Source organism: Ambystoma mexicanum, chromosome 8, assembly GCF_040938575.1.
Source record: "Ambystoma mexicanum isolate Mex_15411 chromosome 8, UKY_AmexF1_1, whole genome shotgun sequence".
NCBI classification, from domain to species: domain Eukaryota; kingdom Metazoa; phylum Chordata; class Amphibia; order Caudata; family Ambystomatidae; genus Ambystoma; species Ambystoma mexicanum.
In genome coordinates, this window is record NC_090929.1 from 1,501,694,686 (window position 1) to 1,501,722,307 (window position 27,622).

The following is a 27,622-nucleotide window of genomic DNA, read 5'->3' on the forward strand; positions in this document are numbered from 1 at the left end:
AAGCATGAGGGAATAAAGTCACCAAAACTATGACTTCTTGATTTAGAGATATATGCCTGGGGCTTACTCCACAATATGTCATGTCACAAAGTTGTTCAGGAATCCACGAACAGGCCAAGATAGAAATACAGTGCAAACTATTTTCTTTTTTTTCAGGGAATTATAGTACAGAGTGGCTGAAGCAATAAACGGATTGTAATTGTAATCCAAATGAAACTGAATTAGTCTTCTCACGCCTTGTTAACCCTCTTTGTCAACACACAGGGCTACAAATGTTCAGGTGTAAAGGGTTTTGCTGCACCGATCGTCTCTGTTTTTTTCAGGATTTCCTCCTCACTGTATCCTCAGTCTCGAGTTTGAGGGATTCCCTCACCCTTCTCCTCTGATCTTCTTGATGTCTCTAATTCTTTGTTCTCAGTCTCATGTCTCATGTTTAACGCCTTTCCACACCCATTTTCTCTGGTTTTCTTGGGGGTCGTCTTCTCCTTTGCTCTTCAAATTCACTGCTGTAGCAACATTGGTTTGCCTCCCTTGAGTTTTACTACAGGTAGCTCTAAGTGGGTCTCTTTCATCTTCCTGCCTTAGGCTCCTGATTCCTACCCTCCTCTCAGCCTGCTCTGGTCCATTTCCTCAATGCCATCTAACATATATGTTCCTCCTCCCATCATGGGCCTTCTACTTACTTCTTCTGATATTCTCCTCCAAATTCCTTCTGGTGTCTTCAACCAATCTATTTCTATTTCAACCAAACCTCCTCCAGATAACTCAAACCAACCTCTTTCTGGCTCAACCTAATCTCCTCTAGAGGACTCAGACCAATATCCTTCTTACGTTTCATTCCAACCTCCCCCAGATGATTCCAACCAACCTGCTCCTTCTGTTTCAGCCAAGCGTTCTGTAGATGAATTATCTCTCACTCTTGTCTCCAACCACCTCTTTCAAACTCCCTTCTTGTTGTCCAGCCACATCCTCTCTCCACTCTTCTGTCAATCTCCTGTCTCACTCTCCAACTCATTCCAAAATCCCACTGCTAGCTCCTATTTCAAAAACCTGCTTCTCTTCACTGAGAATCTGAGCATATATAGCCCTGTCACCTTTCCTCTGGGGTTTTGGACTTCCTGTGAGGGGATACACCTGTGGATATCAGTAAGTTAGGATCTCTGATTGTTTGTGCCTAATGGCTCCATTTGTGTGGGGTTTAGGACTTTGAGACCAAAACAAGCCGTTAAGATCCTTTTGGATTCTACTGCCTACACCCCTCCAACCCCCAGACAGACCTGGGTTCCCCACAGTGTTCTGTTGGTGTAAGGAGGACGATAAGCAAAATTAAAGTATTTTCAACTTTGTAGCTGATTCCGTACTTGTGCTTTTGGGCTTAGCACTGCTGAGAACCTAACGTGTCATCAATATGTTAGGTGAACTCACTACACAAGAGACATAGGAATGTTTCATATGCCTCTACTGTCTCTGTGGGCACACTGTACGAGCACCATAGGAAACTCTGGGTTGTCTCTGATGTCTGAGTGGGCTTATGGAAAATGTAATGTGCCCCTTTTGTCTGTGTGAACGAGCAGAGTGAGTGGCTTAGGAATGTGTATTGTACCTCTGATGTCTGAGTGACTTTGATTCCTTCACTACATGGTTTGGTTGCTCACAGAGCTATGATCTTGTAAAGGGATAGTCCTTACAATTCCTCTGCTTCATTAATACATCAGTAATCATTTTTGGGAGTATCCGTTGCCTTTCATAAATAGACACTGTCCTCAATGAGTCTCTTGTGACTGTCCCCTGCCTTAGGGCAGGGATTAATAGTGGGTGGCAAGGGAAGGGGTCTTCTATGTGTTTTTGCAGAATAATTTTCCCTGTGAATTTTTTTACCACAATTATTTTACCAATTTTGTTTTCCACTCTACCCACCAACCCACCCATGAAAGATTCCCTTAAAAAGAAGACCCACCGTGTGTGCACTGAAAAATCTGCGGTGAAATCCTCAGCAAATAGAAAGGATACCACAAAGGGATCTTCACATACCATCCATTGAGCCATCCTTCATTAGCTTGTGGAGACATCAGCCCCCTGGGTCACGCGACTTAATGTCCCCAGAGTCAGACAGGGGACTTTGTCACAATAACTACAAGCCTCGCATAGCACTTTCCTGGCAACATTGTGGCATATATTTGAGTGGGAATTGTCTCTAACTATCGTCAGTTCCATATTCCAGACTTTGGACTTCTCTCCGTTCAACCAATTTTCAATGCAGAAGGACCACAAATGCAGAGGATATCTATGATGGGTGGAAAGAGGGGAACACCCCAGGAGATTCCATGAGCCTCTCTTGGAACTGCGTGATACTTACACATTTTCCCCAGTGCCGCTTATTCACGTTATTCTGAGGAAGTTAAAGGATTTGACAGATTTCACCATCATTCTAATAGCCCCTCTGTGGCAGACTAGGTTTTGGCTCTCAGGTGTGCTGTTGTTGACTAGTTTCCCTCTGCATGTTCTGCCACAACTGGGTAATCTACTTAGTCAGCGGAAGGGGTGAGGGAGTCTTGTCCTTCAACCTTGTCTACAATACATGAACCTAGTGGGATGGTTCCTGTAGAGTTGGCTGTGGGTAATGTAGGGCTTTTCAAAAACAATACTTCAGGCTAGAAAGCAATTCATTACAGTGCAATATCACAGTAGGTAGACCACATTTTGTCACTCGTACTTTGTTTGACAAACAAATCCTTTATTATCATCTCTAGATCGTGTTCTATTGTTCATTGTAGAATTGGCTTGGTGAGGACTCAAGAGGTGTACCTGCAGTACCTACTGGGCTGCTCTTGCAGCTTAATGCAACTTTGTCTTTCCTTTTGCAACTCAATCATCAAGAAACACTTTGAAGGGCTTTTGCACCTTTATCATCTGGTTCAGCCACCACTTTCTTCATAGGATTGTATTGTGGTATTGAATGTATTTAGCCCTTCAAAACAATAACCTGCAATGATATGAATTTGGTATGGTGGAATGCTATGTTCTTGGTGGCAATCACATAACATCAATCAGGAGATTTAGTGAGTTACAGACTCTGTCAGACAGAGCTGTTTAGTTATTCACAAAATGAAGGTGGTCTTACAGATTCACCCAGCCTTTTTTCCGCAGGTGTACCTGATTTCAATATGAATACAAGAGATCTATTTGCCAATTTGTTCCTAAACCTATCTTCTGACGCAAAATGGGTTGTTCACTGCCTCAACTTATGGAGCGCTCTCAGTTCTACTTGGAACGAACCAGCCAAGTAGATCCTCTGACGGGGTATTCATCGCATAGGGCAACCTAGCCTCGACTGGAAGTCACTAAAGCAACTATTGTGAAATTAATAATTTCTTGCAAGTTGAAGCCTAAATAAATCACTGCCCAAAGTTCTTCATGATCATTCAGTAAGGGTTAAACCAACCTTGGCTGCCTTTCAAAGACATGTCCCATTTAACATCAACTGTAGGGTGGCTACATGGGCCTTTACTTCTTCATTCTGTAGACACTATTCACTGGGACTTAGCTCCAGGGCAGATGCAAGGTTCGGTCAAAACTGTCTTACAGAAGCTCTTCAGGTAAAAGCATGATTCAACCTCCCATTTTCTCTTATGCAGTGAAAATCATCCAAAGGTATCGAGGAATGGAGGAGTGTGTAACAGTTACCCACCTTAGGGACTACTGTACACCTAGTCCATAGTCTCCTTTCCTCCAAAAGTCCCCACCAGCCTCCTGTATGAGTTGTCATTCCCGACCTACTCGGTCGCAAAGGACTGATGGGTGAAGCCAAAGGGTGAAGCTTGTAGGGGAGGAGCTCTACTGCGTGCATGTGCACCAGCCTTGCCATATACATTGGGGGGTTTTGCTGATCCAAAAGACTCAGGTTTTGTCCCCATGTGGAGACATCCCATAAATATGGAGGGAAGAGGATGATGGGTTAAGAGTACAGTAATTACTATGGTGAGTAACATTTACACAATGTGCTAATACTATAAGCACAAAACAAGTGATGAGCAGTGAAGCCAAAATATTTGTCAAAGGTCACAGGTTAGGTTGCTGATTGTTTTGTTGGAAATCCACATGCTCACTAATTTATGTCTTGGATTACTTGTAATAAGGCACAGCTATTAGTAGCTATTTAGAGCAGTGTTATTTTGCTCTAGAGGACACAATGCTGCTATGCATTGTCCTGTCAGTAAAATATATCTTCCTTTAGTGCTTTGTGTGAGAAACCTGAAGGTGTCTCCCTGTCTAGTCCCCAGGAATCTGTCATCCTGCTGACCAGGACATGACCATGCTTTTGGAACCAGTTCCTGGGGGTTGACCAGCGTGGGAGGATCACCTGGATGGGGGGTCCTTGGGGAGTGGGAGTGGGACACGATGGGTGAGACGTGGTATACCCCTTCCTTAAACACCTTTTCCCCATCCTACCACATAGGATATTCCAAAACACTGCCCCCCCCTTTTTCCGACACAAACACTTTTGCACAACACAGAAGACAACTGACTAACACCAGAGTTGATAATTGACATGTCCCATTACAAGGTTCAGGCAAAGTCAAGCAATTGACCAGAATCGCACATTTCTGAGGGCCCTTTCCCTTCCCACAGAGATAAAAGGTGGAGCACAAGAGCTCAGGACGAGCAAGGCAGATAGCACAATGTGAGAGCCAGTTCCGTTTGGCAGTTCAAGAGGAGGCGAAAGACAGCATGAGGCGAGAGGAGAGCAGGGGGAGAAGTGACCTTGGCCTTATTAACAGAGACCGATAAAGCTTCAAAAGAAGGAATCGTAAGGCCAGGAACAATAGCCTGCGTGTGTTGCACTAGAAGTCAACGGTACCCGGCCCCTCCTCCTGCGACAGCCAAGCTGGGGAGAGAGGTATGGCCCCATGGTACCGGCCTTGACTTTGCAGGTGAGAAAGCACCGCTGTTCATCACAATCGGTGAGTCGAGTGGGAGAACCAATAAAGAAACCGAATTGTGCTGAACAGAAGTAGTGAGAGGCTACTTGAACTTTTAATACAAAGAACGGTTAAGAGAACAGGGGAAAACCAGCAGGCGTGTGTGCATTAATATTTCCTAGTGATCTTAGACTATGCAACCGGATATCCTGAGGCATTCCCAATGCGAAATTACACCACTCAGCAGATCCTTAAGCAGCTTCTACTGTATTTTTCTAGGGTTTGGTTTTCCCAAAGAAATACTCACAGACCAAGGTTAAAATGTTATGAGTAAACTTATGGCTGAAGTCAAAGAGCAACACCACATCACTACCTTGTGAAGTTTTATGTACCACCCACACCGATGATCTGGTAGAAAGATTCAATAAGCCTCTAAAACTAATTTTACAGAAATTAGTAGACAAAGACGGGAAGGACTGGGACCGGATGATCCCATGGGCATTATTTGCCGTTAGAAACCCCCCCAAGCTTCCACAGATTCCTCTCCCTATGAATTGCTCTATTGAAGAGAACCCTGAGATGTCTTAGACATGCTCCGAGAAACTTGGGAAGAACGAGAGGAGGCCCCCATTCCAATCTCACAAACCACCACTCGAATGCGAGAACACATGAAAATGATCCGAGACTTGGTTTGTAATCATATGGGGAAGGCTCAGAGTCAGCAAAAGGCTGCTTATGATACAAAGTAGATTTAAGATCATTCTCCATAGGACAGAAAGTATTGGTCCTTTTGCTTACCTCAGAAAACAAACTTGTCTCCAAGTGGCACAGACCTTATGAGATAATAGAAAGGACAGGAACCTGTACGTCTAAAATAGCCCAACCAGACAGAAAACTAAAAGTCCACTTATACCATATAAACCTCTTGAAAGAATGGAAGAGAACCTGTCAGCCACCCATGCCTAAGTGCTAGCCTGTCTAGTTCCGGAGGACATAGACAACTTTGACTTAATTCCTAACGAGTTGTCTGTCCAACAACAAGAAGATCTAAAAGATGTAGTAATCTCCTTTTCTGATGTATTTTCAGAAAAAGCAGGCAGAGTAAAATGTACATACCATTATATCAGTACACCTAAAAGTAAAGTGGTTCATCTAAAGCCATATTGTCTACCAAAAGCCAGGAAACAGATAGTGATCGAGGAAGTCAACAAAATGTTGAAAACCAATATCATACAGCCTTTCTCAAGTCTGTGGTCCTCTCTTATCGTGTTAGTCACTAAGCCTGACCGTTCCTGGAGATTCTGCATAGACTTCGTCAAGTCAATACCATCTCGGACTTCGATGCCTATCCCATGGCACGCATCGATTACCTAATTGATAAACTCAGAACAGCCACCTATTTATCCACTCTAGATTTGACAAAAGGGTACTGGCAAGTCCCTGTATATGGGCCAGATAAGGAACAAAAACGCATTCTCAATGCCTTTAGGACTATTCCAGTTTAGAGTCCTCACCTTTGGCCTACAGGGTGCAACAGCCACTATCCAACACCTCATGGATAGGAGCCTACAGCCCTACTTTGATTTCTGTGGAGCTTATATTGCCAATATCGTCATTTATGGTAAAACTTGGGAGGACCATCTCTTCCACCTTTATACCATCATGAAAGTCCTCAGAAACGCTGGTCTAACTGCTAATCCAGCTAAATTCAGAATGGCCCAATCAGCCGTAAAATATCTTGGCTTCTTCGTAGGGAATGGGAACGTTCAACCCCAACATGAAACAGTGAAAGCTGACTTAGATACACCAACCCCTAACACCAAAAGAGACCTTAGAGCTTTCCTCGGATTAATAGTGTATTACCGTAGGTTCATCCCAAACTTTTCGTATAAAAATTCTCAAATGACCGATAAACATAAGAATGCTGAACCTCAGAAACTTCATTGGAACGGCTGAATCAGCTGAATCATTATCAGTCAAACTATCACTAACACCTAATCAAATGGCCACCATTCACTTTATTTATAGGCCCCAGGCCCGGCACCATCCTTTGTCGGTGAAATATCCACCCTCCTCCTCGACAAAACCAAAACTAATTCCCAAACTATCATACTAGGCGACCTTAATCTGGGTCTTGGTGAACCCACTCATAACAAAGGCAGGACCCTCGACTGGTTAGCCGGCGCTAACTGCAATATCAATGTCCTCGCCAATACCCCATGCTTATGGTCTGACCACCATATCATAACTTTTAATATTGAAGCAACCCCGCAGGCCCCGACCCTGATAGCCCTAGCCCTCCCCACCAGAAGGAAAAAGGACATAACCAAGGAGAAACTCCTCCCTTTGCTACTTCCTTCTCTCAACGCTGCCACTGACACCTGTTCTGATCCCACCTCCTTAGCAGACACGTAAACCGCACTATGCTTACTGCTATTGACTCCATCGCACCCATCAAACTCAGGAAGTCTAAACCACGAGCACATCTCAACTCCTGGTTCACCCCGCAGTTAAGAGGGCTCCGCAAAGCTAAACGCTCTACTGAAAATCTCTGGCAAAGCCACCCCTCTGATGAGCATAAAGATGGCTTCTTCCTTGCCTCACTCACCTACAAAGATGCCATTATCACTGCAAAAAAAGAGTCCCTTAATAATCGTATCCTGCAAGCTGGCTCGAACACAAAGGAACTCTTTAAGATCATAAAAGAGCTATAAACTCCAGCCACTCCCCCTGACACCTGCACTAAAGATAGCAAATGATATACCAACATTCAGGCAGCCTTACTGAATAAAATCTCCATGTCACAATCCAAAATTAAAGACAAGCAAGACAGTCTGAAACTCGACAACCGACCTCCCTCCCCTGCAAGTGCCCCCGCTCTAGACTCGGCTATAATTAAACCATTTGCCTTCTCTCCACTCACTATCACAGAGGTGGAAAACATCATTCTGAGAATTAAACCATCTAACTGCCAAGGTGACCCGTGCCCAGCTCCTATCATTAAGGACTCTGCACACGATCTTGCCCCATTCATCATAGCCTTCATCAACTCCTCCTTTAAATCAGGTATTGTCCCTGACAACCTCAAGGACGAATGGGTGATTCCATTGCTCAAAAAAACATCCCTAGACCCTAACATACCCACTAACTTCAGACCCATTACTACTGTCCTGTTTTTGCTCAAGATCCTAGACCGTGCATCATACCTCCGGATCCAAGACTACTTGGAATCCAACAATCTTCTAGATCTACGACAATTTGGTTTTCGTCCCAGACATGGGACCGAAACGGCTCTGATAGACTTAAAAACCCAAATTGAGGTATTGAAGGACAAGGGTAAATTAGCACTGCTACTTCTTCTCGACCTTTCTGCAGCATTTGATCTGGTCAACCACCAGATCTTATGCAGGCACCTCCACTCTTCTGCCCACTTCTCCACCTCAGCCACGGCCTGGATCAAATCTTTTCTGAGTAATAGATCCATGAGGATCTTTGCTCCATCCATAACCGCGGATCCATCTCCTATTCACTGCAGAGTTCCTCAGGGATCCTGCGTGTCACCTACACTCTATAACATTTTCACGAAACCACTCTTCGATGTGCTTGACTATCTGGGTGTCTCCTACACAAACTATGCAGACGACACCCAGATACTCCTTCCCATCACAGGTGACTATCTACCTGACTCCAAGGCCCTTAACAACGTCTACCTGGTCATCCAAGCTTGGATGGCCCAACACCAGTTGTGCCTAAATGACGACAAGACTGAGCTCCTCATCCTGGGCACTTTGCAACATCTCAGCAAACTAGAGCCCGCCTACAAGTCATTTGCCATTGATGGCAATACTATCCAAGTCTCGAAAGACACCAAAACCTTAGGCTTTTACCTTGACGCCACCCTATCCTTATCTCGACAAATAAATGCAGTCAGATCAGCCTCTGCATACACATGTAAACTCATTGCAGCCTGCAGACCGTTTCCTACCACTCCTAACAGTGTCACACTAGCCAGAACCCTCATTATGGCCAAAATTGACTATTGCAGTGCTCTCTACTTAGGAACCAGCCAAGAGAACCTGAATAAACTTCAAACAACCCAAAACAACGCTATTAGAGCCGCCCTAAACATCCCTCGAAACCATCACATCTCCGAATCCAGAACCAATCTAAAGTGGCTACCTGTCAAACAGAGAATCTCTCTGAAAACTCTTGCCCTCACGCACAAATGCCTGGCAAATAAGGCCCCCCCTACCTCTGCAGTTGGTTGTCTCGCCACTCGACATTCCGACCTCTAAGAACCGCACAGACCCATTGTCTATCGATCCCCAGTTTCAAACTGCAAAAAGCGGGGGACACAAGCTTCCCTGCCTTAGCTTCCAGGTTATGGAATGCCCTCCCTGTCACAATCAGATCTGAAGACTCATTCAACACATTCAAGTCCAAAACCAAATCTTGGCTCTTCAACCAGCACTAAGACACGCTCTGCACACCTTGCCTTCCATACTCTGGCCCACTATATATATAGACACCTGTTATGTCTCATGTCATACCCACATCCGCATTGCATTTTTGTATATAGAATTGCTCTGTATGTATTACCTTTCATGTATGTCTATATGCTCTGTATGTAACCTTTGCACAAATTGCGCCCAGATGCCTCCGGGCCTGATGGTTTGCGCGTTACAAATAAACGAATACAAATACGACGACGAAGATGAGATATGCTATAACATCCTGATACAAACCCTGTGTCAGAATTCAATCCTAAAGGTAGTCGACTTCTCAAAGGAGTTTGTGTTACAGACGGACACCTCCCTTAAAGTTTTAGGAGCCGTTTTATCCCAAATCTGCGACTGTCTAGAACATCCCATACTTTACACCATTCGCAAGTTATTCCCACGTGAAAAAAATAACTCTGTGGTAGAACTAGAGGCCCTGGCTATCAAGTGGGCTGTTGTCCATCTCAGATATGACCAGTTGGGACGGAAGTTTCCACTTGTCACAGATCACTCACCCCTAGTTTGGATTAGCGAACATAAAGAGCCCAACCTTCGGGTCATGCAATGATTTCTAGACCTATAACCCTATTGTTTCACAGTGGAACACTGAAAAGGAAAGGACCAGGGAAATGTCGATTTTCTTCTCCCAGGTCCCCTGCAAAACAAATGTGGCTACATCGCATGGAGGAAGGGTATGTGAGAAACCTGAAGGTGTCTTGCTGTCTAGTCCCCGGGGATGTGTCGTCCAGGTTGCCAGGACACGGCCATCGCTTTTGTATCCGGTTCCTGGGGGTGGACCAGTGTGGGAGGATAACCTAGATGGGGTTCCTTGGGGAGTGGGTGTGGGACACCAACGGGTGAGACGCCGTATCTCCCTTCCTACCACGCAGGATATTCCAAAACACTGCCGCCCCCTCCCCTTTTCCGACACAAATACTTTCGCACAACATGGAAGACAACAGATTAATACCAGAGCCGTTAACCTGACATGTCCCATTGCAAGGGTCAGGCAAAGTCAGGGAATTGACCAGAATCACACGCACCAGACGGCACTTTCCCTTCCCCACAGGGAGAAAAGGTGGAGCACATGACGAGCAAGGCAGACAGCATGACGTGAGATCCAGTTCTGTTTGGCAGTCCAATAGGAGGCTATGAAAGGATGAGCGTGACACCGGATGCCTGAACAGAAGTAACTGCTTTATTGGTGATTATTCTGGGTAGTAGGTTCAAATAAAAAGGAACATAAGAACAGAGCTCCCCTCCTGGTACAACTCTATGGGCCTCATTACACAGTAGGCGGAGAACCATGGCGCTATTAGCGCCATGGTTCATGACGGTAAAATACCGGCACCGCCTTGGTGGAAAGGGGAATTACCGCCCCATTCCAAGGTTGGCGGGGCGGTAATTCCCCCTTCCACCATTGCCCTTCCCCATTCCCATTTTTGCCCCATAGGGCATAATGTGAATGGGGAAGGCGCTAATTACGGTACCGCAAATTGCGGTACCGTAATTAGCTCCCTGGGTCCCTTTGCGGGTTTATTTTTAACGCCTGCAAAAAGCAGGCGTTAAATTTCCCAACCCGCAAAGGGACCTCGTAGTAAGGCGGTAAGGATTTACCGGTACCGGTAAAATACCGGTACCGGTAAACCCTTACCGCCTACTGTGTAATGAGGCCCTTTGACTTGGATTCAGTCTCTAGAAAACGCTGCTTACTTTCGGGTTTAGAGATACAGGTTTAGCACTTCAATCCTCGTATGCCCAGCTGTAATTCCTCGTGTCCTCCTCCGGCGTTAGTCTCTCCTGTAATGCCAAGAGAAAACCACACTCAGTCCGTCTTTCCTTTCCGTCTGATATAGGGGCTGGTGCAGTTCTGGCCAATCAGTTCCCTGATTTTGGGATTGGCAATAAAACCCCTCCCAGGCCCTGCCCTCTTTTTACCGGGAAGAGGGCTGCCATGATGCATTGTTGCCTTTGCCGGTCGGACTAGACTGGGCTTCGAATTCGGTTGTGAGAGAGGTCGAGCCCACATCTGAGTGAAGCACTGCCCGGGTAAGCTGTGTCTTGTAGTGGTTCCCTCCATGCGCGGGCAACAGCGGGGCTGGTAATTTCATGTCCTTGCCTTCCTCGGCATCCCCGACTGTTGTGCCATGCTCCGCGTTGGCCACGGCGTCGCCACCTCCGGGAAAGGCAGTGTGGTGGACTTGGTGAGCCACTGGGGCAGTGGTCCAGCATTCGGACTCCACTTTCCACACTGACCTGGTTTCTGCTCTGCGGTGCCGCCAGAGCATTCCGACGCGGGCCTGCCCTGGAGATGACTGCCAGGGCTCTCACCCATCGTGAGTTGCGGGTTAGAGCTATCCACTGTACGGTCTAACACACCTTTACAGAGGCGAAAGACGGCATGAGTTGAGAGTAGACCAGGGGGAGAAGTGACCTTGCCCTTATCGACAGAGACCTGTAAAGCTTCAAAATATGGAATCGAAAGGCCAGCAACAATTGCCTGCATGTATTGCACCAGATGTCAACGGCACCCGAGTGCCTACACCGCTGACAGAAAAGCTGGGGAGAAACGTAAGGCCCCATGGTCTTTGACCAGCAGATGATCGTGAAGCGAGAGGGAAGTGAATCCCACTTGGTAACGTGAATGCATGAACTGTATATCAGAAAGGTTGGCGAGAGTGAACCAAGAAAAGGGAGGCCGACTAGCAGGGATAAACCCTGGAGATCTGTTCAAAAGGAAATTAAGATTCATGAAACAAGAAATTGCAAGACAAGTAGAGGTAAACTGCCCCGCTTGCCATTTGGGATCAGATCCCGATCGGGGGAGATTCAGGGCTGAAAAGTTAACACCAAATGTTCATTGAGAATAGAATTGTTTGATTAGTCGAGTACGACTGTGAGAGGTCTGTGCCCGGAAGAGGGGGACCCAGGGGTGAAGTCGTCACCCAAAACCATAAATGGAGCAGAACTGTTTATTTGTTTGTCAAGAATATCAGGCCTCTAAGGCAAGAAACTTTTGTTGACAAGAGACTTTAACCATCAGAGAACCTGATAGCTGGAGCGGAACTGTCGGCTCGGGCTGGGGAAAGCTCGAGTGTGTGCTGTGCTCAGGAAACCCACCTTCTCCAGTGGTCAAAGCGTACAAAAAGAAGTAGTGAAACTATGTTCCCTACTGGCCTGCCCCCGCTACCTACAGATCCCATCGCCAAGCCCCCTTGCATGCACAATAAAAAACCCAAAACACATGTGCCTGCTGTTTAAGGGAACGTCCTGTGCAGTGCACTGAAAATGCAAGTTTCAACTTCTTCCTACACTTTTATTTTAAAACGAAACCATTCCGAAACGGTTTCTTTTTAAAATAAAAGTATAGGAACAGTAAAACTTAATTAAAAGAAGTAGAGGAGCACTGCTCCCGCCCGCTCCCGCCCACTTCGACCACTGACCTTGTCCCTGTGCTGAAAATGTGGGAAGGGAGTCACATCTTGACTCATTATTTGAGAACACTTCTTTCTTTATTGAAACCCTATCCCACACTCTTTTGTATTTAGCGTAAGGATTGGCAATATTTTCTTTTTAGCATAGGACCTTTTACTTTGACACCAGGCCACTAGAACTGCCTTATTTTCATTTGATGGTCGACGCTTGCTCCCATTTTAAATGTAGGTTTAGTTTAGGTGTTTTCCAACCTGCATTTCCAGTTTAATAAACACCCTTGAACTGTGATCACTTGTGTCTGTCTTTACTGTTGGCACCATGAGTTCCTTACATTTGGCAGCAAGAGAGTTTATAACAGCATACCATTCATATATTATTTTTTCTGTCATAGCATTTTGGGTGTGTCAGTTTCTGCTTATTTTCTCTTGTCAATACAATAATGCACAGTTGTAATTGATTGTTTGTTTCATTTAGGATGGCGGAGAGATGTATTTCAGTGATGTCTATGCAAACATCGAACTGTCAGATGAAATTAAGAAGCACAAAGTACTCTGGGGTATGTATGTCTATGTACTGCTACATAGCTGGTTGGTATCCACAAACCGAGTTGAGATACTAGGATAGTAAAACAGATTTTTGAATTATTAAAAACAACAAATATTGTTCATAGCCGCTCTAGCAGATATAAAAAAAATTCAATGTCCTTTCTTGATCCAGTTGCATCAGTTCAAAAATCTTCCTTTGAACGTTTCTCAAGCGATTTGGGTAATTCACTGTTACTCAGTCTCTACAATGTTTGTCCTCAAAATCTTTGTCCTTTGGCCTTCCATGCTGTATTGAGATGCGATAACCTCTCGTCCCTTTTGTAGGATCTGCAAATGTCTGTGTCTCTGCCACAATCATAGTTGGTAGAATTTAGCTTCCATTGGTAATGAAAGCCAGCTAGGTGTCCTGGCCCCAGTTTCGACTGGGGAACTTCCGGGGATTTTATCAGCTCCCTTCATGAAGATCATGACATCTACCCTCTGTAGCTCTATCCTGACTCTCCTCTGGTTCTGACCCTCCTCTGTCCCATTTCATGTGCTAATTTCACCTCCCGCTGTGGGTTCCGCCCCTTCAAATTGGGGCCTCACTGTTATTCCCTGCCTTGGACAGCGTGTGCCCCTTTGTTCTTTCCTCTTATGGCTATTTGTAGGCTTCCCACTCTTGGATAGTTTTTGCTGCTTCTCAACTCCATCCTGCTTCTTAGTTTTTGCACCAACCTGGGAGCCTCTTCTGTCACCTCCTCAGACTATACTCCAGCCACATGTTGTTTTCCTCATACCATCTCCTTAGAATCTTCTACTGCCACTGATATTCTCCCTTCTGCCACCTCCCACACTCTCTTTCTGCCACCTGATGTTCTTCTCTTGCCACCTTCCTCTACTGCTCTTGCCTCGTCTCCACAGCTCCTTCCTTTCTATCTTCAGCCTTTTCCTTCCGACTCTGCTAACTCTGCTAACTAATCTCTCCATGATCTTGCTCCTCCTTACCTCGCCTCCCTCCTCTCTTTCTACACCCCCTCCCGCTCCCTTCATTCAGCTGACCATTTCCTTCTCACTGTACCTCCGTCCCCTGTGCCCCCTCCCGTTTCCGCTCCTTCCAGCTCCTAGCTCCCCTGCACTGGAACTCGCTACGTCTCTCTATCCGTTCTATTCCTACCTTCTCCTCATTCCGCACCTCCCTTAAATCTCTACTTCTCCATCCCTCGCCTTGAAACCTTTCCCCCTTCTTGCTCCCCCTCCTTCCTTTATCTTCTCCCCTTGATTATCTCCCTCCACTCCCCGACTACCCCACTCTCATCCTTCCCCTTTTCTCCTTCTTCTCCCCACCTCTCACTCTCCCTCACAGTCCTACTGCCCTACTCTCCCTATTCCCTTCAGTTTAATTGCTCTTCTTACTGTTTTGTTGACTGATTCATAACTGTAATTTGCTTCTACCGTTACATTGTTTTATGTTTTATGTATCAAGTTGTTCACTTGTGCAGCGTTTTGGTGTAAAGCACTATATAAATAAATAAATACAAATACAAACTTGCTAGCTCAGTCAACATTCCATTCTGGGGTTTCTTCTAGCACCCTTGCTCTGCCTCTTCCTTTGTGTCCCTTTCCCACAGTTGGGCTCCACTCCAGTGTTTTACCTGTGTTCTATTCTTAGTTCTCTCCTAAGAGCCTCTTAACCTTAGGTGCTTGACTCGGCAGGCGGTCCATGGCTTTAGAAGCTGCATCTTGCATTTCAGAACGTATTTGTTCTTTGCAAACATGTGTGTGATCTCTGCTCACAGAGAGGAGCCATGTCTCTTTTCCTTCAAGATCTGTGGAAATAACGTGGTCACAACGTTGTGTTTCTCCTGCTGACCCCTCTTCATGGGGCACTTGTATCTTTGTTAACCAAGTGGCAGTCCCCTGCCTGCTGGCGGAGACTTAATAAGTGTGAATAAGGTTCCTCCCCATACTACCCCTGTGCCCATCATGCGCTAGTATGGGGTGGCACCTTGAGCCCGTGTCCACCCTAATGGTTGTCCCCAAAACAAAACAGGGGACTTTGTCACAGTTTGTTTGTAAGTACTTAATAAAACATATATGGCAGGAAAGTCCTCCTTCGAAGACATCCAAAGTGTGAGAAACCTGAGGGTATTCTCCCAAGCCAGCCTCGAGAATCCCTTTTTCAGCTGGCCTGGGAAGAGCCGATACTTTCAGACCCCAACCCCAGGGGCAAACAGAAAAGAGAGTATCACCTGGATGGGGGAACCCAGGGTTGTGCTCTGGGAAAGGCCCTAGGTGAGGCGCGGTATTGTACTGAGAAAGAGCGAGAAGAGTATGAGAACCCTGAGCGCTTTGTAGGCTATACAACAACTAGCTCCCTTCTTCTCAGTGAATCTCTGGGGCCCAGAACCAACAAACCCACCGTATATAGCCAACAACTAGAAGGCCAAACCTTGTTACCCTCAAAAACCACAACTCAGGGAATCCTCTTTTTTAATTTTTGTCCACCATGATAATCCCGGTCATTTCCATTTGTTCAGCAAACCCCACCAATCTCTCCCTTCTCTCTTTATCCACACCCCTTGGACAAAGAATATAATTTGCCATGACAACCCCCCTTTTTCCGGTGCTAATACTTTCGCATATCACGAAGGATGACAGACTAACACCCGAGCCAATTGCCTGACATGTCCCAACATCAGGGTCAGGCAAAGTCAGGCAATTGACCAGAATCACACACATCTGACAGCCCTTTCCCTTCCCCACAGGGATAAAAGGTGGAGCACGAGAGCACAATACGAGCAAGGCAGACCGCACAACAAGAGAGCTAACTCAGCACGGCAGTTCAAGAGGAGGAGAAAGACGGCGCAAACCAAGAGGGTGACAAGGAGAGAAGCGACCTTGTCCTTTCCCACCAAGGCCCATGAAACCTGTGCAGAAGGAATCGTAAGACTGCGAACAATAGTCAGCATGTGTTGCAGCAGATGCCAATGGTACACAAGAACCTCCTCCGCTGATAACCAGGCTGTGGAGAGACGCTTGTATCTGTGGTACCAACCTTGACACCAGAGGGAAGAAAAGCCAAGCGGTTCATGATAGCCGGTGAGTCGAGGGGAGAGCCGATAAGAAACCGAACTGTGTTGAATGAAAGTAGCAAACGGCTAATTGAACTGAGAAAGGAGAAAGAACTGTTGATATCAAAAGGGGGAAAACCAGCAACAGAGGAGGCCAGCACCACATGGGCGCTCACTGTTAGGCAACGTTTGTATGCAGTACCCTCTGGGAACACTACAAACAACTATGAATACAGGTATAGGCAACCCAACCTTTGGTATAAGCTTGTACTACACAGGTTTGATAGCGTGTTGAGCAGCCAGGCTTATCTCAAGAGGGGAAATGTGAGCTGTAGTGGAGTTACACAAAGATTCACAGTTACAGGTATTCAAGTAAACTCTTACACTCAAGTTTTCTTGCATAAACACTGATTAATTTATTCATCAGTCAGTTATAAAGCCTTCTTCAGAAGGGAGCAATAGAATAGCAACACACAAATATACTTCAATACTTTACACTTTGAGTTTCTTAATCAGGCAGGACCCTTTGGGGATGGCCCACAGACACAAGCTACACCCACATGTGACTTCAGTAACAAGGGTGCTAGGGACATTAATATCTTACTGTTGGCATTCAGAATACTCTTAAAAAGTTGGTAAAAGGCAAAGGTTATTAGAACAACAAGAGACCGCAAATATTCCTAAGTAGATAAGTATTTTTAGATGTTCTTAGAAGAGTCATTCAATTCAATAGGCTTAGCCAAAGTCAGTGGGCAAAAGTCTTGGATAGGATGAAGCACTTTTGGTAAGTAAATGGAAAAGTCTTTGCACAAGTTCTTAGGAGTCTTTGATGAAAAGAAGAATAAAATGTAGGACCACAAGCTGATTAGACTTGTGAGTTGTGGAAGTTAGAAGCACTTCTACAGTAAGAGGTAAGTTCTCTTAGACTTGTTTCACAGTACCTTGGTAAAGAAGAAAAGATTCAGCTGATGACTTTTGTTCCTGTGCAGCTCTGCAGATCTCACTGTTCCTGGGCCTCAGTCGTGGGGAAAAGAGGGAGGACATCAGACAAAACCTACACCCACGGGTGACTTCAGTAACACGGGTGCTGGGGACATTAATATCTTACTGTTGGCATTCGGAATACTCTTAAAAAGTTGGTAAAAGGCTAATATTATTAGAACAACAAGAGACCACAAATATTCCTAAGCAGGTAAGTACTTTTAGATATTCTTAGAAGAGTCATTCAATTCGACAGGCTAAGCCAAAGTCAATGGGCAAAAGTCTTGGATAGGATGAAGCACTTCTGGTAAGTAAATTGAAAAGTCTTTGCACAGGTTCTTAGGAGTCTTTGATGAAAAGAAGAATCAAATGTAAGGCTGCAAGCTGATTAGACTTGTGAGTTGTGGAAGTTACAAGTACTTCTCCAGTAAGAGGTAAGTTCTCTTAGACTTGTTTCACAGTACCTTGGTAAAGAAGAAAAGATGCAGCTGATGACTTTTGTTCCTGTGCAGCTCTGCAGATCTCACTGTTCCTGGGCCTCAGTCGTGGGGAAAAGAGGGAGGACATCAGACAAAACCTACACCCACGGGTGACTTCAGTAACACGGGTGCTGGGGACATTAATATCTTACTGTTGGCATTCGGAATACTCTTAAAAAGTTGGTAAAAGGCTAATATTATTAGAACAACAAGAGACCACAAATATTCCTAAGCAGGTAAGTACTTTTAGATATTCTTAGAAGAGTCATTCAATTCGACAGGCTAAGCCAAAGTCAATGGGCAAAAGTCTTGGATAGGATGAAGCACTTCTGGTAAGTAAATTGAAAAGTCTTTGCACAGGTTCTTAGGAGTCTTTGATGAAAAGAAGAATCAAATGTAAGGCTGCAAGCTGATTAGACTTGTGAGTTGTGGAAGTTACAAGTACTTCTCCAGTAAGAGGTAAGTTCTCTTAGACTTGTTTTACAGTACTTTGGTAAAGAAGAAAAGATGCAGCTGATGACTTCTGTTCCTGTGCAGCTCTGCAGATCTCATTGTTCCTGGGCCTCAGTCGTGGGGAGAAGAGGGAGGACGTCGGGGGACTCCTGCAATGCACTGAGACTGTCAAATCCTGCAACGGCAAACTTCACTTTCAGTGGCTGTTTCGCGTTTCAACTACCGCAAATAGCAACAACGCAGTTCCTGGCTGTCAAGGTGGACTGTCCTTGCTTCTGGGGTCTCGCACTCTGCTGAGGGGGCTCAGACGTGGTCAGTCCTGCTTCATGAGAGTCCAGAGGATCTTCCAAAAGCTTTAGGCAAGCTTAAAAGTAACGCACACAATCTGGTGTTGCTCTCCCTGGCTACACGGTTTCCTGCAGCAACTCTGAGGAAATTCAACCAGCTCCGAGATGGGTGTCCAGGTGGTTTACTTTGGAGTTGATTGGTCCCACCAACTCAAAGGGAAAAGTCCTCCTTGCAGGAGCTTCTCTGTCGATGCAAACTTGTCATTTCGGCACTTCAGCAGGGCTTCACTGGGCAAAAAAACGGTCCAGGAGTTGCAGCAGGCGTCCTGTTTAAGCTCTTCTTCGGTTCCTTCGTCCAGTGGTCAACTCTGCTTTCCAAGCCAAAAGACTTGCCTTTTATTCAGTTCTCTCCCATTCATTGCAGCCTAGCTGTCACTCAATCAGCAGGCTGGCTGTCCTTGCCGAACAGTCAGCCAGACAATCACCACAGAGTGCATTTGGGTCTCCTAGGAGACTAAGCACAGGGAGGTTCGGGCACCTCCCTCACTTCCTGCCTAGCCCAGACACTCTGGAGCCAGAGGCGGGTTTCACTCCAGAAACCCAGCCAAAGGCGTAATTAACAAAGAGACCAAACCTGGTTTGGCGCACAGAGAAAATCTCTAGAAGGACCTTTCTACAAAGACATGGCGAAAAAAGAAGACCGTTGACCATTTTGTCAAAGATGGCTCTGCGCCATTTTGAAAAAGATTGCTCCTGCGGTTCCTTTACCGGAGCCGCGAACGCAGCCAGTGGTAAATGCAAACCATGGTAGTTCAAACGAAACCACTGCCACCAGCCATTCTGTGAGGAAAGGGTAACATAAAAATGTTACATGAGCATCTAGACACAGGGGATACTAAGTAACCCCTCCAGCACTCTATTGTAAGATAGTGTGTGCTGGGTCTAGCAAGTTACAATGCTAAGTAAAGTCAATTTCACTTTACTGCTCTGGGAAACAGTAGTTTATCCCAGAGAAGGTATTTAAACCTTGGGAAATCTGAAAGACTTCCCTGTGCCACTGCACTGAAGGTGCTGTGTGACACAATGTAAACGATTATGCCTATGGAGTTTGTCAGACTCCATAACCAAAAGAAACACAGAGGTAAAATTCACATCAAAAATACAAGTGAGAGTGGGAAAAGGGTCACACTCTCTCCAGGTTAAAAAAAATCCTCAAAATCCAGCAAAGTTGCGGGTGTTCTCTAAGGTGGAGGGAATTTGCACTTTTTGAGAATTCTCCCTCACACTCACTCACGAAACTCTGGGCAATTACCCGATTATTGAAACTACTGTTACCAGAAGGCCTTGGGAAAGGCAAGAAAGGTGTCAAAGTGGTCATACAGGGGTCTAGTAAAATCCTCTGTACAGAAGATAGTCTTTGACCGACAGAGGATTGTGAAGCTAAGGGGAATGAATTCTGTATCATAAAAACTGATTGAGAAATGTGGGTAAAGTGAGAAGGGCGAGAAGCCAACACCCACCGACCCGTCACCGCAACAAAGAAAAGTACCAGAGGGAAAGCCTTTGAATGCATGCCATGCCAGAGTGAACCCGACAGAGTGAAGTTGATATTCGAGAGAGGTCTGAGCCCAGAAGAGGGGGATCCAGGAGTGAAGAGATATCACCCAAGTACAAGCAGAAAAGAACTCTAGAACTTTTTTGGAACTTAATCCTGCCAAACATCCTGAACAATGTGGCGACATTCGCAATTAAACGATATCAGCCCGATGGCAATAACACACCGAACGAATAGAGGTGGAATGGTTGAAATCCGTTGTGGGTTACCGGAGTTATCTACAGAAACGCAGAGCGCCTGTGAACACGCGTAATCAGAGGGAAAATGGCTGCGTAGCCCAAGCCGAGTGGCGAAGGTACGCCCATGAGAAGACGTCCAGCACTGGGGCTACTTGAACTGTAGACTGGGTGCTCTGCAGTTGTGCACCCTTGAATGGTAGTGGAACGGAGGCAGTGGAACGTGACCTGCATGCCCCTGGTAACAACAGGAAAGCCCTAACGTTGCAGACGAGTGGACAGCAAGAGGTTGGGCCATTCCAAAACCGACCGATGCCTGAATACTAGCAAGTGTGGGTTCGCCGTGGTACAGTTGCCAACAACGCCTGTTCTTGGATCACTGATTGCTGACTTTTTGCTAGACCTCTGATCCTTGAGGGCAGGTTACAGCAATAACCACCAGAAAGACCAGAGAGACCCTGCCTTCAATGTGGTGATGGGGGGGGAGTGGAGGTAGGCCCCCACCGCTCACGCGGACTTACTAGACTGCCAGGTGTCCCAACGGACCAGCTGCGCCACCTGGGATGTTGCGTGGGAATGAGGAGCCGTTTCGGCAAGAACGCCTCTGAGGGCTGCGTTCATAGAGGCACGTCTGGAAGTGAGTGCTAGCTGTCACACACAATGCCCACGCCGAGGTAGGGAGCAAGTGCATGCTCCCACAAATACGTGCCAGTGCTCACTGTTGGCCCCTAGATGCAGAGACCCAGACAACTTGGGGAAGCTAGGATTGCAGGAAACACGGCAAAGAGCACGCCGGTAGCCTCCCCACCTCTGAATAAAAGACATACATGGAGTGCACCCATCTAAGCATTGTCCTGAAACGACCTACTCGCCTTTTGAGCCACGGTAAGAGCCTGGTCTGTGACCGCAGCTTACCTAACGGCCTCTACCCCTCTATATGTGCATTGGATGACTCTGACTCCCAGAGCGGAGCTGCCCTGCCTCTGCAATATTGGAGTGCGGCCGGTAATAATGGCACCAGATGATTGTTCCCCCTGCCACTAAAGCAATTGCACCATAATCTGCCTTATATCACCCTGAGCCACTGTGATTGGGGGGCACGCCTAATCGCCCCCAAGGTAGCCCAAACCTGTACTCGAAGGGTCAATCTGCATTGACATCCTACCACAGTGTAACGTGACGGACGAGAGAGAGGTGGGTCTTGTGCCCGAGCGATCACACAGCCCTGGCATCCCGACACCACGGTGTGACCTCTATAATGTAGTGGAGCTGCCAGCTGTGACGTGGTACACACATACACCACGGCAGTGGAGTGGGCTGGTGTGCGCTGCAGCTGCGGTGGTGGTCGGCCTACCAATAGAGACTGAGCCCAAACTGGCTTGAGCAGGGTCAGGGGACCAATTGTTAAGGAACATTGACACACATAAGCCTGCCGCATGGTGTCAGCTATGGGTTGACGCGGAAGACCCCCCCCTCCCCCACAGCAGGAGGAACAACAGAGTGGGGGAGACGAACGGCAGAAGCGACTGGGTGGCTGCACTTTGGGCATGAGGGCCCAAAGCCCAGGAAAGGAACACGCTTCTTAGCTTTGGTACACAATCTGGGGTGGCACGCTACCCTACCTGCACGTGACTGACCACAAACCCCAGGGAAGGCGGAATAGCTCCTCAACGACACCGGTGGTTGATCTCATGAGCAGACCCTGCATAACAACGACTGCTTGACACTGGGGTGGCACAGCCATATGATGCCTGTACATGGCAAAGTCCAGACCGTGACGCCAGCGCAGTCCGTGCTTGACACTGGAATAAGCCTGACGGGAAACAGTCCCACACTTCATACTGCACCCACTGCTGGCGTATACCCCGGGTGCGGACACCCATCTCTCTCGGACGTTTAACTCTCAGACGATGACCTGCCTAGTAATATACGGCAGTATGGTCAAGGACAAATTAAAAAAAATGTCCACTCAAAGCAAAATGGACCAGTATGCCACACCTACAGAAACTACTTCCGTTGCCCATGAACCATCAGAAGCCACAGCAGAAACAGGAGACACCATATCACTGAAAGACGTTATGAACGCAATTGCCAACTCGCGCGCCTCCATGGAAAAGAAGATGGATGGCATTAGCACAGACATTTCTCTCCTGCGCCACAACCTCCAGAGGCTGACATCTCGCACAGGAGAGGCAGAGCAACATATATCTGGGGCCGAAGACGGGATCTGCAGCATGGATCAGCAAGTGTCCAGGGTCATGGCACAGTTGAAAACGCTGGAAGAGAGAGTGGATGAAGGAGAAGGAAGATCGCAGCGTAAGTTTCTGGAACAATGGCTGACAGATATGTTCACGCCCAAAACGTTCTCCAACTTCTTCTCGATTGAACGCGCCCACCGAATGCCAACTGGTCGAACAACACCGGGTGCACCACCCCGTACAGTAATCGCAAAATTGCTGAACTATAAAGACTGTGATGCACTGCTCTAGATGGCTTGCGCTAAAGGCACGATCACATACAATGGATCCCGGATTGCTTTCTTCCCGGACTACACGAGAGAAGTGCAGCCCGCCAGACAGTCCTTTGACTGTCTCAAACAGTGACTTCAATCTCTGAATGTCAAGTATGGTCTCTTGTTTCCGGCACTACTTAAGATCTACCACAAAGGCACAACAGTGCACTTCACGGACCCCAAAGATGCGTGGAGATGGGCAGAACAACACATCGAAGGGGACTGGAGGTCTGCAAAAACTAATAAGGACAAAAATCCCTGAGCTCTGCCTGATCGGAACCCGCTGATTCAGCCGCCACACGAACAAGGGCAAGACCCACCACCACCTGCGGTAAATTATTAGAACATCGACACCCAGAGACGAGATAAGGAATCTACTGATTTGATGCATGCCTAAGGAACTTAGATCCCATACACTGTGCTGGGGACCTCCTATCCTGGGCATAATGAGCTTTCAAGCTGTACGTCCCAACAAAGACCCCCCCTTCCGGTAACCTTACTCCTGCCCTGCGGGACCCGCCTGTGTATTTTTGGGACTGGTGACGTGGTTGGTTTTTATGTTCCCAAGTTAATCGCCTAGTAATTGACAGTTGTCGTTATTAATAATGTTCGGCGACAGATGCTTCAGGTTGGGATGGAGTATAGGGAGGGGGGGATGAAAAGTTTGTGCAGTTTGTCACATGTATTGTTCTTTTCCAATCCACCGACTGAAAGGTATAAATACTGTTTGTTTTCAACCCACTGGTCCGACTCCCACAAGCAGATCACCCATTTATCATTGTGCAGCGCACAAACGCACATTGATCAATTGAAGCAGTAATGGCTGGGGATAGCGCTAAAGTCCTAAAATTTCTAACATGGAATGTCAATGGCCTAGGCAGTAGGATTAAGGGACGCCCAGTTACACAATTTCTTAACAGACATGTCCCAGATATCGCTCTCCTTTCGGGAACACACACTTGGCAGGTACGACATGCAACCTATTCCGTTTGCATTACTGTATAGCGCTGCATGCTGGCTTCTCCATGTGCTCTCGCGGGGTGCTAACACTACTGCATAAAAGACTCCCTTTCCAACTGTCCAAAGTAATACAGGATGTCGGTGGTAGATTTGTATTGCTACAGGGCACGTTATGGAATGAGACCCTCACTTTATTAGCAGTGCACACCCCACCGTCACTACTCACGGAATTGATTCAAGACATCACACCTGTAATTGCAGCCCACACATCTGATATATGGGTAATAGTGGGGGACTTCAGTGATGTGATGGATATTACACTAGACCGCACGCATCTGCAAGGTAGAAACCCGAATACAAATACTAAGCTTGCCATTTTTGCCGCAGCGCTTGGGCTGAAAGATATTTAGTGAGACCTGCATCCGACAGAACGTGGATACTCTTACCACTCCGGGGTCCATGCCTCCATGTCTAGGCTGGATTACTTCTTCCTCCCCACGATGGACCTACATAGACCAACTAATGTAACCATGCTTGGACGAGGTATATCCGACCACTCACCCCTGTTGATGGAACTGGCCACCAATAGACCACTCTCCCCCCTTCATGGCGTTTCAATGGCTATTACCTCGGCTTCCCAGAATTTGTTGAACACATCCAGGAGGTCACGACTGCATACTTTGAGCTGAACACCGGGTCAGTGGATAGCCCGCTGACGCTGTGGGAGGCGTACAAACCGGTCCTTAGAGGTGCGATTCTTTCTTGGACTTCGGCCCATAGGAAGTCACACCAGCAAGTGTTGACCGAGGTGGAACAGGAGGTCATAAGGAGAGAAACAGAGCATATAGCCAGTGGGTCACCTGATAAGCACCACTCACTCTTGGTGGCCAAGGAGCGCCTCTGTAATGTCGCTCTGGACAACGCCAAGAAGGCACACTCAGAGATGCGCACGCATATGTATGAATCTGGAGACAAAGCGGGGAAAATTCTTGCATGGCTGGAGCATAGGGACGCAGGTCTCCGACATGTCCGGGAACTTAGAACAGCACACCCGGAGCTGTTGCTATCGGACCGCGCTATTGCGCAGGGTTTTGCAGATTACTATGCCAATATATATAAGCCCTCTGTGGTACCTATCAACATGGCGGTGCTGGACGGTATCACTCTCCCATGTTTAGACCCAACGCAAAAGCTACTCCTGGAAAAGGATATTAAAGAGGAGGCAGTGGTGGCAGCCATATCACAATTGCAATCCGGGAAGACCCTAGGACCCAATGGGTTCCCGATTGACATATGGAAGAAGCTGGGAGGGAATATGATAGCCCTGCACCTGCTTCAGATGTTTCTGCACTGTAAAACGCAGGAGACTTTGTCCCCTGACCTTCGTAAGGCCACCATAATTGTCATTCCAAAACCAGATAACCCCCGGAACAGTGCATACAGACCGATCTCCTTAATCAACAGTGAAGCAAAGTTCTTGGCTAAAGTGCTAGAAACAGGCTCCAGCAAGTAGTAACCACGCTGATCCATCCGGACCATGCGCATGAATATTTGCAGACTCCACTTGGCGCTGGAAAAGGCCCCTATGCCACTACTGGCTATTGATTTCGAGAAGGCCTTTGATTCGGTCTTCTGCGATGCTCCCTGGGAAATCATGTCACGAATGTGGTTTGGAGACTCCTTTACAGGTTGGATCCGACTCCTATATGATTCTACAGTAGCGGAAGTTAGAGTGAACGGGTGGCCCTCACAAGTTTTTCCACTGGTTAAGGGAACGCGACAGGTGTGTCCTCTATCCCCTTTGCTCTTCGCATTAATCATTGAACGCTTAGCCATTCTGTTATGCCATGCATTTTCGTGGAGGGGCTTTTGCTGGCCTGTGGGCGTGGAAGTCAGGGTCTCCCTGTATGCAGATGACCTTCTGATTTACTTGGGAGATCCAGCATGGTCCTGCCCAGAAGTCACAGAAATACTAAAACGGTACAAGCACTTTAGCAGACTAAAAGTGAACTCGAGCAAATCCATCCTCTTTCCTATTAAGGGAGCGACACGGGCAATCCCTCCACACTGTCCAGACCGAACTGAGTAAACACATTTCTGATATCTAGGTATCCAAATCATGGTAGACCTCTCGGAATATGTCACCAGGAACTTACACCCAATCATAGAAAGATTTGCTGCGGATGTCTGACACTAGACGCTGCTTCCGTTGATGATACTGGGAAGAGCGGCGCTTTTCAAAATGCTAGCCTTGCCACGCTTTCTATACATCCTGCAAAATGTCCCGCTTTGCATACCAGACCTGGAATTCCCCAAAATTGACAGTATCCTTAGGACACTGTTATGTGCTGGAGGACATGGACGCGTCTCGCTGCAGACACTGCAACGCTCTGTCTGGGAGGGCGTTATTGGGCTACCACACCTGCAATCCTATTACTGGGCTAGCCAGATGGCGGTGGACAATGACATCCTACAGGGGAATAAAGAATTACCTCACATTCGAGCTGAAATCACTGCAATGCAAGGCATACTCCCGCTCTTGTGTCTATACCAAAAATTACAGAGACCCCCCCCCCACACAATGACTGCGCACATTACTCTGATATGTAGAGACACCCATAAACATCTTGGTTGGGGTGGGAAGGTGACCCCAGTACAAGCATTGTGGAAAAACAGCAACTTGCCTGAACTGAACAAGCTATCGATGTGCCCAGTATTGGTAACAGCGGGAGTAGTCAAGGATGGGGATGTTATCGTAGATGGTAAAATAATCTCCGTTGAGGAGCTAGCCAAGTCCTTTGGCCTTCTCGAAACAGAACTCTGCCGATATCTCCAACTGACACATGCATTACACACGCACCTCCACAAACTCTCGAATATGCCTGACTGTACACCACTAGAACGGAACATTGTGATAGAAAACATCTGTACTAAAGTCCCCTCTATCATGTACAATGCCATATCCTCCTTTACCACTCCAGAACTCTATAATTTGAAACTGAAATGGGTGGGGGATGTTGGACTGGGTGACAGCCCTGATGTATCCGCGGGAGACCTCAATCTCAGCTAGACTCCGGCTGATACAGCTTAAAATTTGACATAGGGTATACTACCTGCGAGTCTCATTGTACCTTCTTCCATATTTTGTGGGACTGCCCCCGGATCAAAGAGTACTGGCAACAATGCTGTAACAAACTAACTGTGGTTTTGGGTCACCCCGTCCCTAGAGATCCCAAGATGATGCTTCTGGGAATTGCAGAGGAAGGTGAAACAACACGCTTTGAAAAGCAATTTTTCTCTACGGCCACAGGACTGATTAAATGTAACATAGCGAAACTGTGGGGATCTAATGTTGTGCCGCTCTTTGCACAATGGGTGGCAGATGTGAAGGTTAGTATGCTGATGGACAAGCGCATATATACAGCTAGAGGATGCCCTGGGAAAGCAAAAAAGATCTGGCAGAAGTGGGAAGATATAAACTGAACTTATTTTTGAAAACATACTGCACGATGGTTCGGCTTATGATGTGGTTGAAATGTACTGTATTATCGGACGGATTGGATTTGTTTTTGTTTGTTTGTTTGGCTATCATGTAATGTCTAATGTGTAACTGCATTAACTATGTTGAAAACTAATAAAACATTTTATTAAAAAAAATAAAAAGAGAAAGACAGATAGAAAGAGAGAGAGAAAAGAGAGAACTCTTGG

General features: G+C 46.7%; 1 protein-coding gene across 1 annotated transcript in view; it reads left to right on the forward strand.

Moving 5' to 3' along the window:
• Positions 1-27,622, forward strand: part of AS3MT (arsenite methyltransferase) — a 1,233,739-nt gene that overhangs the window by 848,928 nt on the left and 357,189 nt on the right. Inside the window, exon 7 of the mRNA XM_069611692.1 lies at positions 13,328-13,409. Coding sequence (XP_069467793.1) covers positions 13,328-13,409 — 82 coding nt within the window. The remainder of the gene's footprint in view (positions 1-13,327; positions 13,410-27,622) is intronic.